We start from the raw sequence: 13,939 nt of genomic DNA on the forward strand, positions 1-13,939 counted from the left end.
GTAGGAGATAGATGAAGTCCAGTAATCCTGTTAGCCTGTAGCTCCAAAAGGAACACAAATAGATCCTGACACTTTAGAGGTTAAATGAAGATTAGGATTAATATAAATTCCCTTTGTAACTAATTGGTTTTGTTAACGGCTGCACTCTATGGCAGGGATTTTTAAACGGTGTTGTGGGGAACTCTGGGGATTATTGGAAGTTGGTCGTGAAGTTAAGAAAGAAAATAATAATGGAGAACCAACTTTCCAGAAGGGTCTTTTGCCTACTACTACTGTACTTCACAGGTAAGCAGAAGAGTCTTGGATATGTCCTGGAGTTTATTTAATTTTCATTACATTTATTACACATCTTTCTTCCAACGAGTTCAAGGTGTATATGTATTTTTCCTCCTCTCTGTGAGGTAAGTTGAGCTGAGAAATGGTGACTGGCCCAAAGCCACCCAGTGAGCTTTATGGCTCACCTTAAGGACTGCTTCTTTCCATATGAACCTACCCAGACCCTGAGATCTTCTTCTGAGGCCCTCCTTGTGCCTCCTCCTCAAGAGGTCCGGAGGATGGCAACACAAAAATGGGCCTCCTCTCCAGTGCCCCGCCCCCCTGTCTGTGGAATTCTCTCCCCAGGGAAGTTCGCCTGACGCCTTCATTATACACCTTTAGGCACCAGGCAAAAACATTTTTTTTAAACCTTTGATTGATTTGATTTACATCCTATGCCTTTCTAAAATGTGTTTCAACGGTGGCTCCCTCAGCCTATAGAGCAAGATGAGCGCCGCAACCCCAGAGTCACCCACGACTGGAGCTAATGGCCAGGGGTACCTTTACCTTTTTTATTGGATTGTTGTTTTTATTTTTATGAGGTATTTTGTGGTTTTATATCTTGATTTTATTCTGTGAACCACCCTGAGACCCCCGGGTATAGGGCAATATATAAATTCAATACAGTGGTACTTCGGGTTAAGAACTTAATTCGTTCTGGAGGTCCGTTCTTAACCTGAAACTGTTCTTAACCAGAAGCACCACTTTAGCTAATGGGGCCTCCCATTGCTGCCACGCCACTGGAGCACAATTTCTGTTCTCATCCTGAAGCAAAGTTCTTAACCCGAAGTACTATTTCTGGGTTAGCGGAGTCTGTAACCTGAAGCATATGTAACCTGAAGTGTCTGTAACCCAGGGTACCACAGTAAATAATAATGGCTGAGTGGAGGTTTGGACCCTGGTCTCCTAGGTCATAGTCCAACACTCTAACCATTACAACCACACAGCTGGGCTGCCACCACATTCCTCCGACCTGACATGATGTCAGGAAGCTGTGTGCAATGTTGGCACCCCCAATCTCCCCCCAGAAGTTGACACGTATACATGGAACTAAAGCTCCATTTAACTCAGTGGGACTCACATCTCAGTAAATACTTGCCAATTCGCTACCCTTTAACAGCCCCCCTAAGTCATCTCTGCATGGAAATGCTTTCTGCATTCCATTGCAGTAGCAGTTTCAAGAGAAATGTGTTGTGTACACTGCTGTGATACTGAACAGTGATAAGAGGAAAGGGATCCCCAAATGTATTACGTTGAAAGATGAAATCTCATCACAGAAGAATAGCAGTAATAGAACTGGTAGATATTCTTTTATTGCCAGCGCAGCTAATAAAAAAACCTCACTTGTAATCAGCATTTATAGTACTCAGTTTAATCAAATTCTTGCTGGTCTAGTTGTTTTTAGCCCAGAGGTGAAAGCTTTTTATATCTTGTCCATAATAAAAGAAGGCACTTATTTTCTGTCCAGGAATGAAAAAGCAGGAAAGAATTAATAAATGAGTGGTAGCTACACATGCCAATTTATTCTTCTTTATAATTTTATAAACTAGAAAATGTTACATCATTACATTTTGCCCTATTTTCAGCCCCCCATATAGATACTCACACCTCTCACACCAGACCACAAGACGCACCTAGTTTTTGGAGGAGGAAAACAAGAAAAAAAATATTCTGAATCTCAGAAGCCAGAACAGCAAGAGGGATCGCTGCACAGTGAAAGCAGCAATCCCTCTTGCTGTTCTGGCTTCTGTGATAGCTGCACAGCCTGCATTCACTCCATAAGACACACACACATTTCCCCTTACTTTTTAGGAGGGAAAAAAATGAGTTTTATAGAGCAAAAAATACGGTATATTGTTATGAGTATGGGACAGGGCAGATTCCCCTAAATTCATGGGTCTAATAAAAGTTAGAATGAAGCTATTGCTTGGTGGGTTAAACTGAAAGTTAGACTTTAAATAGCTGGATTCAGCTTTGCTTGCCCAGGAAACTGCCTGGCAAAGGTGCCATCAAGAGGAATGCTCAAGAGGTAATCATCGGAATGGCCGAGTCATTGACCTAAGAAAAGACAGACAAAGAAGCCATCAGCAAGTCTAAGACTATGTGACCCACCCCATGCTCTGGGCAATTAACAGAAGGTGATGCCAGGATGGAGTGAGGGGGGAAATCCAGGTTTGCAGTGGGTGCTGGTGTAAGAGAACATGGGGAAATGTGTCAGTTTTGCAAGCTTGAGGTGGGGCTGTCTGTTTTGTGCTGCAGAGAGGGCCAGACACAATGGAAGGAACAGGACCCTCTTGGGATGTGAATGCTCTGCACTCTCTCCATCCAGACTCCGGTTGTATATATGTGCAAATAAACCATATATCATAAAGACACCACAGTCTCTGCTGTGCCTCATTGACCGAAAGGAAGCACAGAGTCCGGTAAGTGTGTCCGATACCCCTGCTTGGAGATTGGGGTGGTATGTAACAAGGGGATGGGGAGTTAAGAAAAACTTTAGATAAAGGAAAATGTGTGAAATTATTTCAGATGGCTGAGGTCAATATAATTTTTTTTGGAGGGGACCTATAGATTTTTAAATTGTAGCTGCAATCAATATTGCCTTAGACTTGCTCGATGGCCTTTCTGTTTAAAATCCTGCATTCTCCTCAGAGTATTTTGTCTGTTATCCCCTGTGAGCGAAATTATCATGAAAACAGGAACAATCCGACTTTCAGATCGTGCATTGCCTCTCTTTACTGACTGGTGTCTTTACTGCTTACAGGCACACCAACTGTGTCTCGGTGCTAGCTGAATATTGAGTTCTGATCCAAATGGTTATGATTATGATATTTATAATACAATTTTAGAGCACCATTTCAGTTTCCAGGAGGGAGGGACACAAAGAGAGATTCACAGCAAGGCTCAAAAGGCTATTCTTCCCTGTTTTCTGCGTTCTATTGAAAACAATAATGACAAAGCATTTTATAAAAAATTACATTTGTTGCATTTACAATTACATACAATTACATTTGTTATTGCTTGCCATTTAACTGTAACTGGGAGCTGTAAGGTCAGAAAAGCAGGCTTCAGTGTATGCTTCATTGTATGAACGGGGAATCACATGAACCAATGGGGGTTGTGCAAACAATTTTTCAGCCTGTTCAGGAGCTCAGCCTGTTGAAGGAAAAGGTGAAATCCAACCAATCAGCTGTTAACAGAGCAAGAGGAAAGGCTGAATTTGGACTCCAGTTCCCCTCAGCTGATTGGTAGGGTGGCCATTTATGTATCGTTCCCCACTCCCAAAATGTCAGGTTTTCATAAAAATTGCATATTTCAATGAATATGTATAAATACAAAATTAGAAATTATTATGTTATTATTATTTAAATGAAAATGCAATACAGTCGTACCTTGGCTCCCGGACACCTCGGGAGTCGAACGTTTTGGCTCCCGAACGTTCGAAAACCGGAAGTGAGTGTTTTGGTTTTTGAATGTTCTTTCCGAAGCTGAACGTCTGACGGAGCTTCCGGGGCTTCTGATTGGCTGCAGGAGCTTCCTGCAGCCAATCAGAAGCCGCGCTCTGGAAGTTGAATGGACTTCTGGAACAGATTCTGTCTGACTTCTGAGATACGACTGTCCATTTCATCATAGTAAATTTATATGTATATTTTTATAGTTTTTTATTTTGACAAAGTAATCATAATTAATAAGAATAAAAATGTGCACCCCACCCGCAAGACCATTCCATTGTAACTATCCAACTTTCAAAATTGCAAAACCTCTTGCAATGGTGTGACCCTTTTCCATTTTAAGAGTACAAATTCTACAAACACCTTCCATATCTCCTCAAAATCATTTCTCCTGCATATTCCCCGTCTTACCTTAATAGCACATGTTAATTTATCATTAATAGCTATATCCCACACCTCTTTATACCATTCTTCCATTTTATATTCACCTTTCCCCTTCCACTTCCTAGCTATAGTAACTCACGCAGCTGTCAATAAAGACCTTCGTAGCCTGCGAAACTTCCACCCCATCATAAATTGAAAATAATGCTACCAATGTATATGTACAGATGAAAATTTAGAAATAATTACTATAATTTAAATAGAAACACATTTCATCTTGTGGGTGGGGAGACTGAAATCATGAGATCTGTGTGCCAGCACAGTCTGTTATGTAGATGCTAATTGTTGGTGGACAACTCCCTTCTTACAGTTCTTTATTTTGAAACTAGACAGCCCTTTATATGTGTTATATACGTTAAGTATAGTTTGAAGTGGACACCTACCTCACTAAAGGCAGCCCCTCCAGGTATGGAAGAGAGGTAAAGAAAGTTGGATGCCAGGTTGCTCCCCATTCATCTTACTGTTATTTCAAATATTATTAAACCACTTTGCAGGCAAAGCAATCTGTGGTGTGCAATAAGATGAAATACAGATTCTAAAAATAATAAAACCATTTCTAAAATTAGACAATCAATACAGTGGTACCTCAGGTTAAGTACTTAATTCATTCCGGAGGTCCGTACTTAACCTGAAACTGTTCTTAACTTGAAGCACCACTTTAGCTAATGGGGCCTTCTGCTTCCGCTGCGCTGCCAGAGCACGATTTCTGTTCTCATCCTGAAGCAATGTTCTTAACCTGAAGCACTATTTCTGGGTTAGCGGAGTCTGTAACCTGAAGCGTATGTAACCTGTAGCTTATGTAAACCGAGGTACCACTGTATTCCTTATATAATGGGGGGTCACACTTCAGGGAGACCCTTCTTAAACAAAAAATGTCTTCAACAGTCCCGCCCCACAACATAATGATGCTAGGCAACTTTCTAATTTCAGCTGTAAATTGATTTCAAAGGGCTGCAGCTGCAACACTAAAAGCCCAGCTTCTAGAATGAGATTAGTGTATCTCCAAGGCCTGCAGGACAAAATGAGAAGAAACCAATCCTCAAGACAACAGTTACTTTCAAAGTGTGTGCCTATAACCTGTGTGTGTGCCTACGTAGTTTCCAGAATTGTTGTCACTGGTCCCTGAAAGGATTAGAACACCAAGTACATTATGACAACAGTGCACCAATATCTGTTATGGCTGCCAGTGTGGCTCTGGCTAGGAGCCTGGAAATCTCCTCAAATATTAATGCATGGCAAGGTCTCAGCAAGCTCACATGCCTCAGTTTTTTGAGGGAAAAGAACTAGTCATTCAAAGAAGGTAACAGCTCCCAGTTGGCACCACCACCCACAGACCAGTGTCAAGAGCTGACACATCCTGCCATTTTGCAGTCGAACAGGACTAGATGCCTGGCTGTGGGCCTCCTGAGAGTATCTTAAACACTTGATATCTTCTCTAATTTGTCTTCTGAACTTGCTGCAAACTGCTCTGCACAGTATTACGAGAAAGAGAAGGCAGCCATATTTGCTAGGGTTCCCATATTTCAAGAAGTAAGAATCCAGACACAGTTGCTGAGCTTTTTTTTCGGAGATCGGCAGCTGCTGACAGCAGGGTGGTGAGCAACCTTCCAAAATTGCCATCTGGGAGGCAACAAGGAAGCAACCTCTCCACAGTGCTTGTTCTTCCACTGGGGAACAGACAAAATCCCGGACATTTAATCTTAAATTTAAAATCCCCTTCAGGCAGCCATGTTAGCCTCTGGCCCCTGGACACTACCAGAATTTTCCGGTATATATGGCAACCGTAGATACACCAATTTGCAAAGCAACACTGTTGTGACTTTGTGCCACTTGGAGAAATTAATGTAAATTTCTGCATCTCTACTCTGCAGCTTTGGATTTTTATCTCCCTTTTCTTTCTCGCTTTGCCTTTTCCTCCACGCCAGATGCTCAATCATCTTTCGCCCCGTTTTTTGGGGTTTTTTTTACTGAATATATTATGCTAATGCAGGAGAGCACTTATAGTCACACCTGCATTCAGCACAGTATATAGGAGGATTTGGTGGTGAAGGAGGAGGGAATATACAGACACATATGCATAATACTGTTAAGTAATTTGCAAAGCTCCCTGTCGTTACAAATGCAGGAAATGATTTGAAAATGGCCATGAACTGGTTCTCTGTAAAGCACATTAGAGTGAGAATGAAACTGCAAATAGCCATGAAATTTGCAGTCAGGGGTGGGGGTGGGGAGTGACATTATCCCCACCTTTTTTAATATATATTTCTAGAAGGAACTTTTGTAAAAGCTGGAGAGAGTTGCAAGCCCAGCTGCTGCCTCCATATGCCTTCTGCATTTCATAATTGCAGAAATGCCAGAAAATACATCTACGGACATCAGTATGGATGTGCACCCAGCTGGTATCCCCATATGCCTTGTCACAAATTCACATTTCAAATGCTGTGCATGGAAGAACTCAAAAAATTGCCCAGTAGCACCTTAGAGATCAACTAAGATGTATCTGAAGAAGTGTGCATGCACACGAAAGCTTACACCCAGAATGTTTGGCTCCTGAACAAACTTAGTTGGTCTCTAAGGTGCTACTGGGCAATTTTAAAATTTATTTATTTATTTATTTATTTAGCATCAGACCAAGACGGCTACCTACCTGAATCTAGAATAATGGAAGAACTCATCAGAGGTGACTTCTGAGAGACTTATACATTTACTTATTCATTTCCACAGATTCTCCATGGTTCCTCCCCTCCTCATTTTATCATCACAACCACCCTGAGAGGTAGGTGAGGCTCAGAGATATTCACCGGCCCACAAACCTGTGAGCTTCGGGGCAGAGTAGAGGCAGAGAACTGCCATGAATAGGCCTTCCTACTTGACTCAAACTCAATACAGCCCACCAGATGTATACAGAGTCCACCAGAAAAATATGGCGACTTCTTTCTTACCACTGAAGCTCGTCCCCCCCCCATTGTTTTTTTCCCATTTTAAATGCCAGTACAGTGGTACCTCAGGTTAAGTACTTAATTTGTTCCAGAGGTCCATTCTTAACCTAAAACTGTTCTTAACCTGAAGCACCACTTTAGCTAATGGGGCCTCCCGCTGCCGCCGTGCTGCCAGAGCACAACTTCTGTTCTCATCCTGAAGCAAAGTTCTTAACCCAAGGTACTATTTCTGGGTTAGCAGAGTCTGTAATCTGAAGCATATGTAACCTGAGGTACCACTGCACCTCACTTATTCACCGCATCTTACAAACACTCAGCCTTCAAGTCCCTCAAGGGGACTTTCTCTAAGAAAGAAACTTGCAACGTATGCTTGAAAAAAATTACTTTATTTAAAAATACAGTACACAGCAGTGTGTCTCTTCCCCACCCTGTTACTGCTGATTCACAAAGATAACATGATCAATTTAACCCAAATACTAGGCTCTTATAAATCCTGAGAGACAGACTCAGTTACATGCTGATTTACATAAGACAATATGCTGAAAAAGAATAGTCTTTCTTTTAACATAAAAGAGTCTCTTCCTGAACTTAAGAATCAGATATAAAATCTGCAGAATTGCTGTACTGCACTGACCAGCCGAGGATTTCCCTGAAATCCTCGTTGTGAACAATTGTACATAAGGAGGGTCCTAAACAGCTAGACCAAGAAATGAAACAAGCAAGGGAAGCATATGGGATATGCTATGATTTCTCAAACGTAATTGATCCTTTAAGAAATGATGCTCGCAACACACATTAGACTTATAGTTAAGGGCTCGATTCTTTGCTTCTAGTGAGCACTTTACCCCCTTCTTTTTTTAAAAGATCCACACAGTATCACATAATCTTTGGGAGACACTTGTATGGCAGCTGGCTCTGATCCAAAATCACACAACTGTATCCATCCCCAGAGAAGACATGTCCCCTCCTTAAGAATGCTTCTAGACCAAGAGCTGGAAATTGGCTATTTAAGGTACATGGTCATCACCATCCATCATGCAGGCTGGATACAAGAGTGCGTTTGATCTATCTCTGAAAGAAATATCGTGCACTTTAAGTCAAGCTACACGATTAGCAGAATCACATGGTATAAGCTCTTTCAGACTGCATCACTTCAGACTGCAAGGGGGAGATCACATAAGGAAACATTGACAACAATTAGCTTTCCTGCACACAGGAAGGTAACATGTTGAAGATTATGTTGCAACCTTCACGGCATGCTAGTCTGAGAAAATTTAGGAGGGTTTTAACAAGAGGGTGTATTGAACAACGTGACCCCCTCCCCATAACCCTCAGTCTGAAGTAGCAAACTCTAGAAAAGGCCAAAGTCATGTAATTCTGATTATCGTAGAATTTGGATCTTTTGTTGATGAGAACAGAGTTTAATTTGCCATGATGAATGAAGATAATAAAATGCCCATGAGAATAATTGTGGATGGCACGGAGCACCACATCATTTGATTAAAAATTTGGCAAGTGTACACCAGCCACATAGAATTTATGTTGCAGTTTCATCTCCTGCTGCCAGACAGAGCAAAACATTAAGTATATGGGTAAAGCATGGCTCAAGGGACAATATTCCTTGGACATTTGCCCTGTACAAATTTCACTTTAGCAGGAGCAAAGAGCTGGGTTACCTTTTTACTGGGGAAGTCACAGCATGTTTGCTCAAAGCAATTAATGGAAAGGGAAGGGAGCTAATCAGGGCAAGGGGCAGCATTTTCCCCCTCCCTCTGATTTCAAATGGAGGAAATTAAGTGCATGCCTAACTTTCTCAGTGAAATCAAGGGAATATAAAGGTGCATAACTTGGATTGTGTGCAAAGTCTGTTGTAGAAAGGCCTAGCTCACTTTGACACACCAGGGAGGAAATGTGAAAATATGTCTGTAGGTTGCCAGGGTAAACTAGATCTCAAAATACAGATGTTTTGGATTTTATGTTCCTTTGTGATTTTGAAAAATAGGAACATGTGCAAAATTGTTCACTAGGCCTTCTCTTGTGTATTCTCACATACTTTCCTGGCGTAACTGAAAAAATTCCTGAGAAATACAATAAATAATTGGAAGGATGATAGTACTTTGGTTAAACTTCTTACCATTTTCAAGACCATTTTTTCACAAGTCCTTTAAAAGGGAAAAAAAGCACCCACCCCCTACTGCCTCCCAGACTAAAGAAATTGAAACGTGAAGCCTCCTGGCATAGCAAGGCTGTGATATAGCCCCATTTTACTTTGGTTGTTATGGTGTTTGAAAGGCAATGTGAAAAGACCCTTTATTTGGAAGCCTGAATCCCATTTTCAAGAGTGCCTTAAGCAGTAGGGAGCGGTGATCTTCACACTGTGGGTTGTAGTCAACAAATCAACAAGGGGGTTGGCATTGGTGACTTAGAGATGGGACCCGAAGTGACCAAATCCAGATTTTATCCTTCAGTAAAAAAGGGAGTTAGTGCTCCAGAACACCTACAACAGGGCTACAATATGACTTAAGGTGAACCATAGCAGCGGTGCTTCCACTTTTTGGGGAAGAGAGGAGTCAGGAGAAAGTCATAAGAGATGGTGAATCCAGGTCCAGGAGAAATAGCAGAGCACTGCGATAGAACATGGTTACATTAGGTGTTGAAATGACTACAGAATCCTTACAAACCATTCACATTGATCTGGTACTGTTAGGGTGAACAGGGCTATATCATTAAGTTGTCAGTGATTTATTCTTGATCATACACCTAGCCATAGCTGCTGCAGAACAGAGGCATGTGCTGAAACTGATATCAGTGAAGCAGAGCTGGGCATCTTAAGTCCACGTACTTGTAAAAGGAATAGGGAAACCCATTGCTACAGCAATAATGCGCCAGTGGGAGGAACTCTGGCCCACTCTATCGGCTACTCCATGTTGGCCAACCTTCTCCTTGCCCTATAAAGCTTCACTCTCTAGCACTGGAGGACCCATCAGTCACCACTGCTTCACACAAAGGATGGGGACAGATCTCAGATCAGCAGAAGGCAACCTCTTGATGGTTCCACCACCCTCTAAGGTTTGGGGGCATGTCAGCCCAGGATAGGGTATTCTCAATGGCAGTGGATTCCCTCCCACAGAGGTGTGTCCAACACCTTCATTGTGTAGTTTCCACCAAACAATGAAGAAGCAACTCTTAACCCTAGCTTTTCACAGCTACAACATATATTTTAGAACCATACTATTCTTGTGACTGTAATTTGTTTTAAAGTATTTTGTAATATAATATTTTTAAATTGTCGCAACCCACCTTGGAACCTTGTGGTGAAAGGTAGGTGATAAATTAAAATAATAATAACAAAGATCACCGTCATCATCAGAACAAGGGAGAAAGATGTGAGGACCCCTCAGGCTGGGAGCCAAGCGCATCTTATATATTGCTCCTTCTTCATGCCAGAATCAAAGGTTTTGAGATCACTTATGGAAACAGGTTGCTAGCTATGTCACATTAACCTTCAAGTACTATCAACGAAAGCAATCATTTTACTTTTATGTTACAAATGGGGGTGGGGAGAATATGCTGGACCTCAGAACAGAGCCATTAACCTTCAGGATGAGATTGTTAATCGCTAAAATAATAGGATATCCCAATGCCTAAGTGTTCTCACCTCTAATCCTAACTACAGGGTACATTGTAGACATTCAAGAACTACAAAATCAACTATTCAACCACATGAAGTCAGGAAAATATCCAAATAAATAATTTGTTTTAAAATTATGATACAATATACTTATTACAGTAAAAATTGGCGGGTTGTTGTTGTTGTTTCTTCAAAAGCAGAAGCACCAGTCTTAAGATATAAATGTGTATGTGAAACACGGCATAATACGAAGTGCAAACAGCATTTGAGTATGGGATTTTTAGAAAAGAAAAAAGAAAAGAAAAAGAAGTGTATGCACTGAAATCTGTTCGGATGGGAACAAGTGTCATGCTAAAATGTAAAAATAAGTAACAATGAAAAATCAGACATAATAATGTTTCGTCGGATACTTACATAGCTAGGTGTGGGGGGGGGGGGATAGCCAGAGATGGGAAATGATATATTTATGTGATGTGAACAGATTCATGCTTTCCCAATACCTCCCCTACCCAAAACCCTCATCCCCTAAATGGTGCAATGCTTTTTGTTGGAAAATATTCCTAACTTTTGACATTTCTGGCATGTTCTTCATAGGCTGATGTAAATCTTAATGCTGCTAATCAGGTCATAAAACCAGACAAAAGTTTTATTTTTCTCCTCTGCTGGAAAACATGTCAGTTATTATGAGTGAACTGTGAAAAGGGATGACGTCCAGTGCAGCGAATAGACATCCGTCTCAACATCATGTGACTTCTGCAAAGGCCGTGATGTGGTTCTACAAAAATGTAAAAAAGGCGTAGGGTTGGGGGAGACAGAGAGAGAGAAGAAAACAGTTAAAAGTCTATACAGTAACTGACAAAACAACAATGTGCATTTCCTACCCTACCACTTTGGGAACGGCCGTGTGCTTTCGGAGTTTTGTTGCGCTGCAAACACACATTCCTGCAAGAAGTCCAAAATGTTTCACAAGACTCCCCCCCATTTTAGGGCATTGTCAACGCAATGTGAATGTGGGGAGGTGAAGGGGACATTTGAAGGAAGAATGAATATTCCAAAGGAGTGTACTTAACCCGCTGCCGCCACAACATATATAACACACTTGCCAATTCTCTCTTGAAACTCCCAACCCTCCCCAGTTGATTTTCCTCTTTTCTGACTGACTGCCAGTTTTGCAGGACACTTGAGGTAAAAAACGTGAAAAACAGCCTTTGCAGGGTGAATCAGCAGGTAGGAGAAGGGTTAAGCCAGGCATAGGCAAACTCGGCCCTCCACATGTTTTGGGACTACAACTCCCATCATCCCTAGCTAACAGGACCAGTGGTCAGGGATGATGGGAGTTGTAGTCCCAAAACATCTGGAGGGCCGAGTTTATCTATGCCTGGATTAAATACTACTTTCCTACCCGACAGTTCTTGCTTGGAAATTGTCAGGGGCCCAAAGTCAGGCTTCTTTCTCTTCATTAGGTGATGGAGGCAAGGACTCAGAACCCGAGGGGCACATAGGGCCAGCCCCAGAAGTACTGCTATCAGATGAACCTGGGGGGCAGCAGAGCCCCCTCCCCCTGGCCCAAGGATGTAGCACTGCCAGGGCTGGCATAAGACATTTTGGCGAACAACAAAATGGCTCCCCCACTTTCTACCTGGGAAGAAGGGGAGAGTTAAATTCTACATCAGGAACAAGTGGGGGGGGGGGATAAAGAACTACATCAGGATCTGCTGCCCTATGGATCCTGCCACCCAAGGCCATCATCTCACCTTGCCTCAGGGGTGGGCTGGCTCTGGGCACTGCCATCTTCTGACTCAGAGGACTCCACTGGAAGGCTCCCAGAGGGTCCTCTTCTCCAGAAAAGTAGGAGATTACAGGAGAAGGCTGAGGCCCTTTGGGTCAAATAGCATCTTGTAGAACAGGTTTCAGCTTGTTCCTTGCTGGAACAACATCAGAGATCTTTGTTTTCCAGTGTACTGTATCTGCCTTGCACCCCAATTGGGTTTTGTCTTGCTGGACCACAGAGTAGGACAGAAGTCCTCCGCTTGTATTTTCATTACAAGGAAAATATGGGCCTGAGGACCTAACCTTTCTCTTTTATTATAACATTTAGTTTTACCTTGTTTCTACATTTACTTTATTTGCCATTGCTTAGCAATGTGAGTATTGGGTAACTTAGGTGTAATTCTATAAGGATCTTATAATAATTAGGATTTAAATTCCAGGCAACAAATTAGACAGCGTCTGATAGCGGATCATATTGTGTTTCATTGTTAATACAATTTTAATGCTGCATTTCTTCCTTCCTTCATTTTCACTTTAAAAAAGTATTAATTACTCCCAGAGAGACATATAGCACAGAATGAAGCAGCAAAATGTTAGAATGAAAATGACATTTGCTCATTGACAGTACACATTAAAAACATTTCTTCTTTTTCAATCAGTGAGATGCCCCCTTTATTTGATCTGCTCTACACTGTGCTTCTTTCAACAGGGTGATTTTATTTCTCCATTGTTTGTGCACATTAGCAAACATTTAAAAATACACGTTTTTATATAAAACACAAACTGTGGTCTTCTGTAAACAGAAACTTAAGTTCAACTATACTAACAAATTATCTGAGGCCCACAGTCACAGATTTGCATGGCATTTTGCTTTTACAACCAAGTACTCAGTAGCAAATTGTGGCATTCAAAATAAGCCTGTCGTTTAGTTCTTAACCAGAAAAGGTTGATGGCAAAAAAAAAGGATGTTCTAGACGAAAGATACAGGGCATACGTTTGTCAAGGTGCTTAAGTCCCCTTGAAGTCAATATGGTAAGTTAATTGTGACCAATTGATGTCCCATTAATTTCAACAGGACTTTTGTATGACTTTCTCTGATTTCGGCTGGGTCTCCAGCACTTGAATTAAGTGTTAAGACCTACTCATTTATTTATTTCCTGCTCATCACCTGAACGTCCCAGGGCAGATTACAACATTTGGATGGGATGGCAGTGAGGTTGAGTGACAGGAGCAGCCCAACAGTTAATCACACCGAGCAAGCTGGAATTAACTCTCTATTAGTAAAACAGGATCTGGACAGAAGTGTCAGGCCTAATGAGCACAGCAACTCAAGTCTTGCCCCCATGAAGCAGTTGCCAAGACTAAAGGTCCATGCCTCCTGACAGCCGGCT

The 13,939-nt window shown here is 41.7% G+C and overlaps 1 protein-coding gene across 1 annotated transcript in view; it reads right to left on the minus strand.

Moving 5' to 3' along the window:
* Positions 1-7,517: 7,517 nt before the first annotated feature.
* Positions 7,518-13,939, minus strand: part of PLPPR5 (phospholipid phosphatase related 5) — an 88,352-nt gene continuing 81,930 nt past the window's right edge. Inside the window, exon 6 of the mRNA XM_028732760.2 lies at positions 7,518-11,553. Within this exon, the coding sequence (XP_028588593.2) occupies positions 11,521-11,553 (33 nt within the window). The 3' untranslated portion in view covers positions 7,518-11,520. The remainder of the gene's footprint in view (positions 11,554-13,939) is intronic.

This window comes from Podarcis muralis, chromosome 5 (assembly GCF_964188315.1).
Source record: "Podarcis muralis chromosome 5, rPodMur119.hap1.1, whole genome shotgun sequence".
Classification (NCBI taxonomy): domain Eukaryota; kingdom Metazoa; phylum Chordata; class Lepidosauria; order Squamata; family Lacertidae; genus Podarcis; species Podarcis muralis.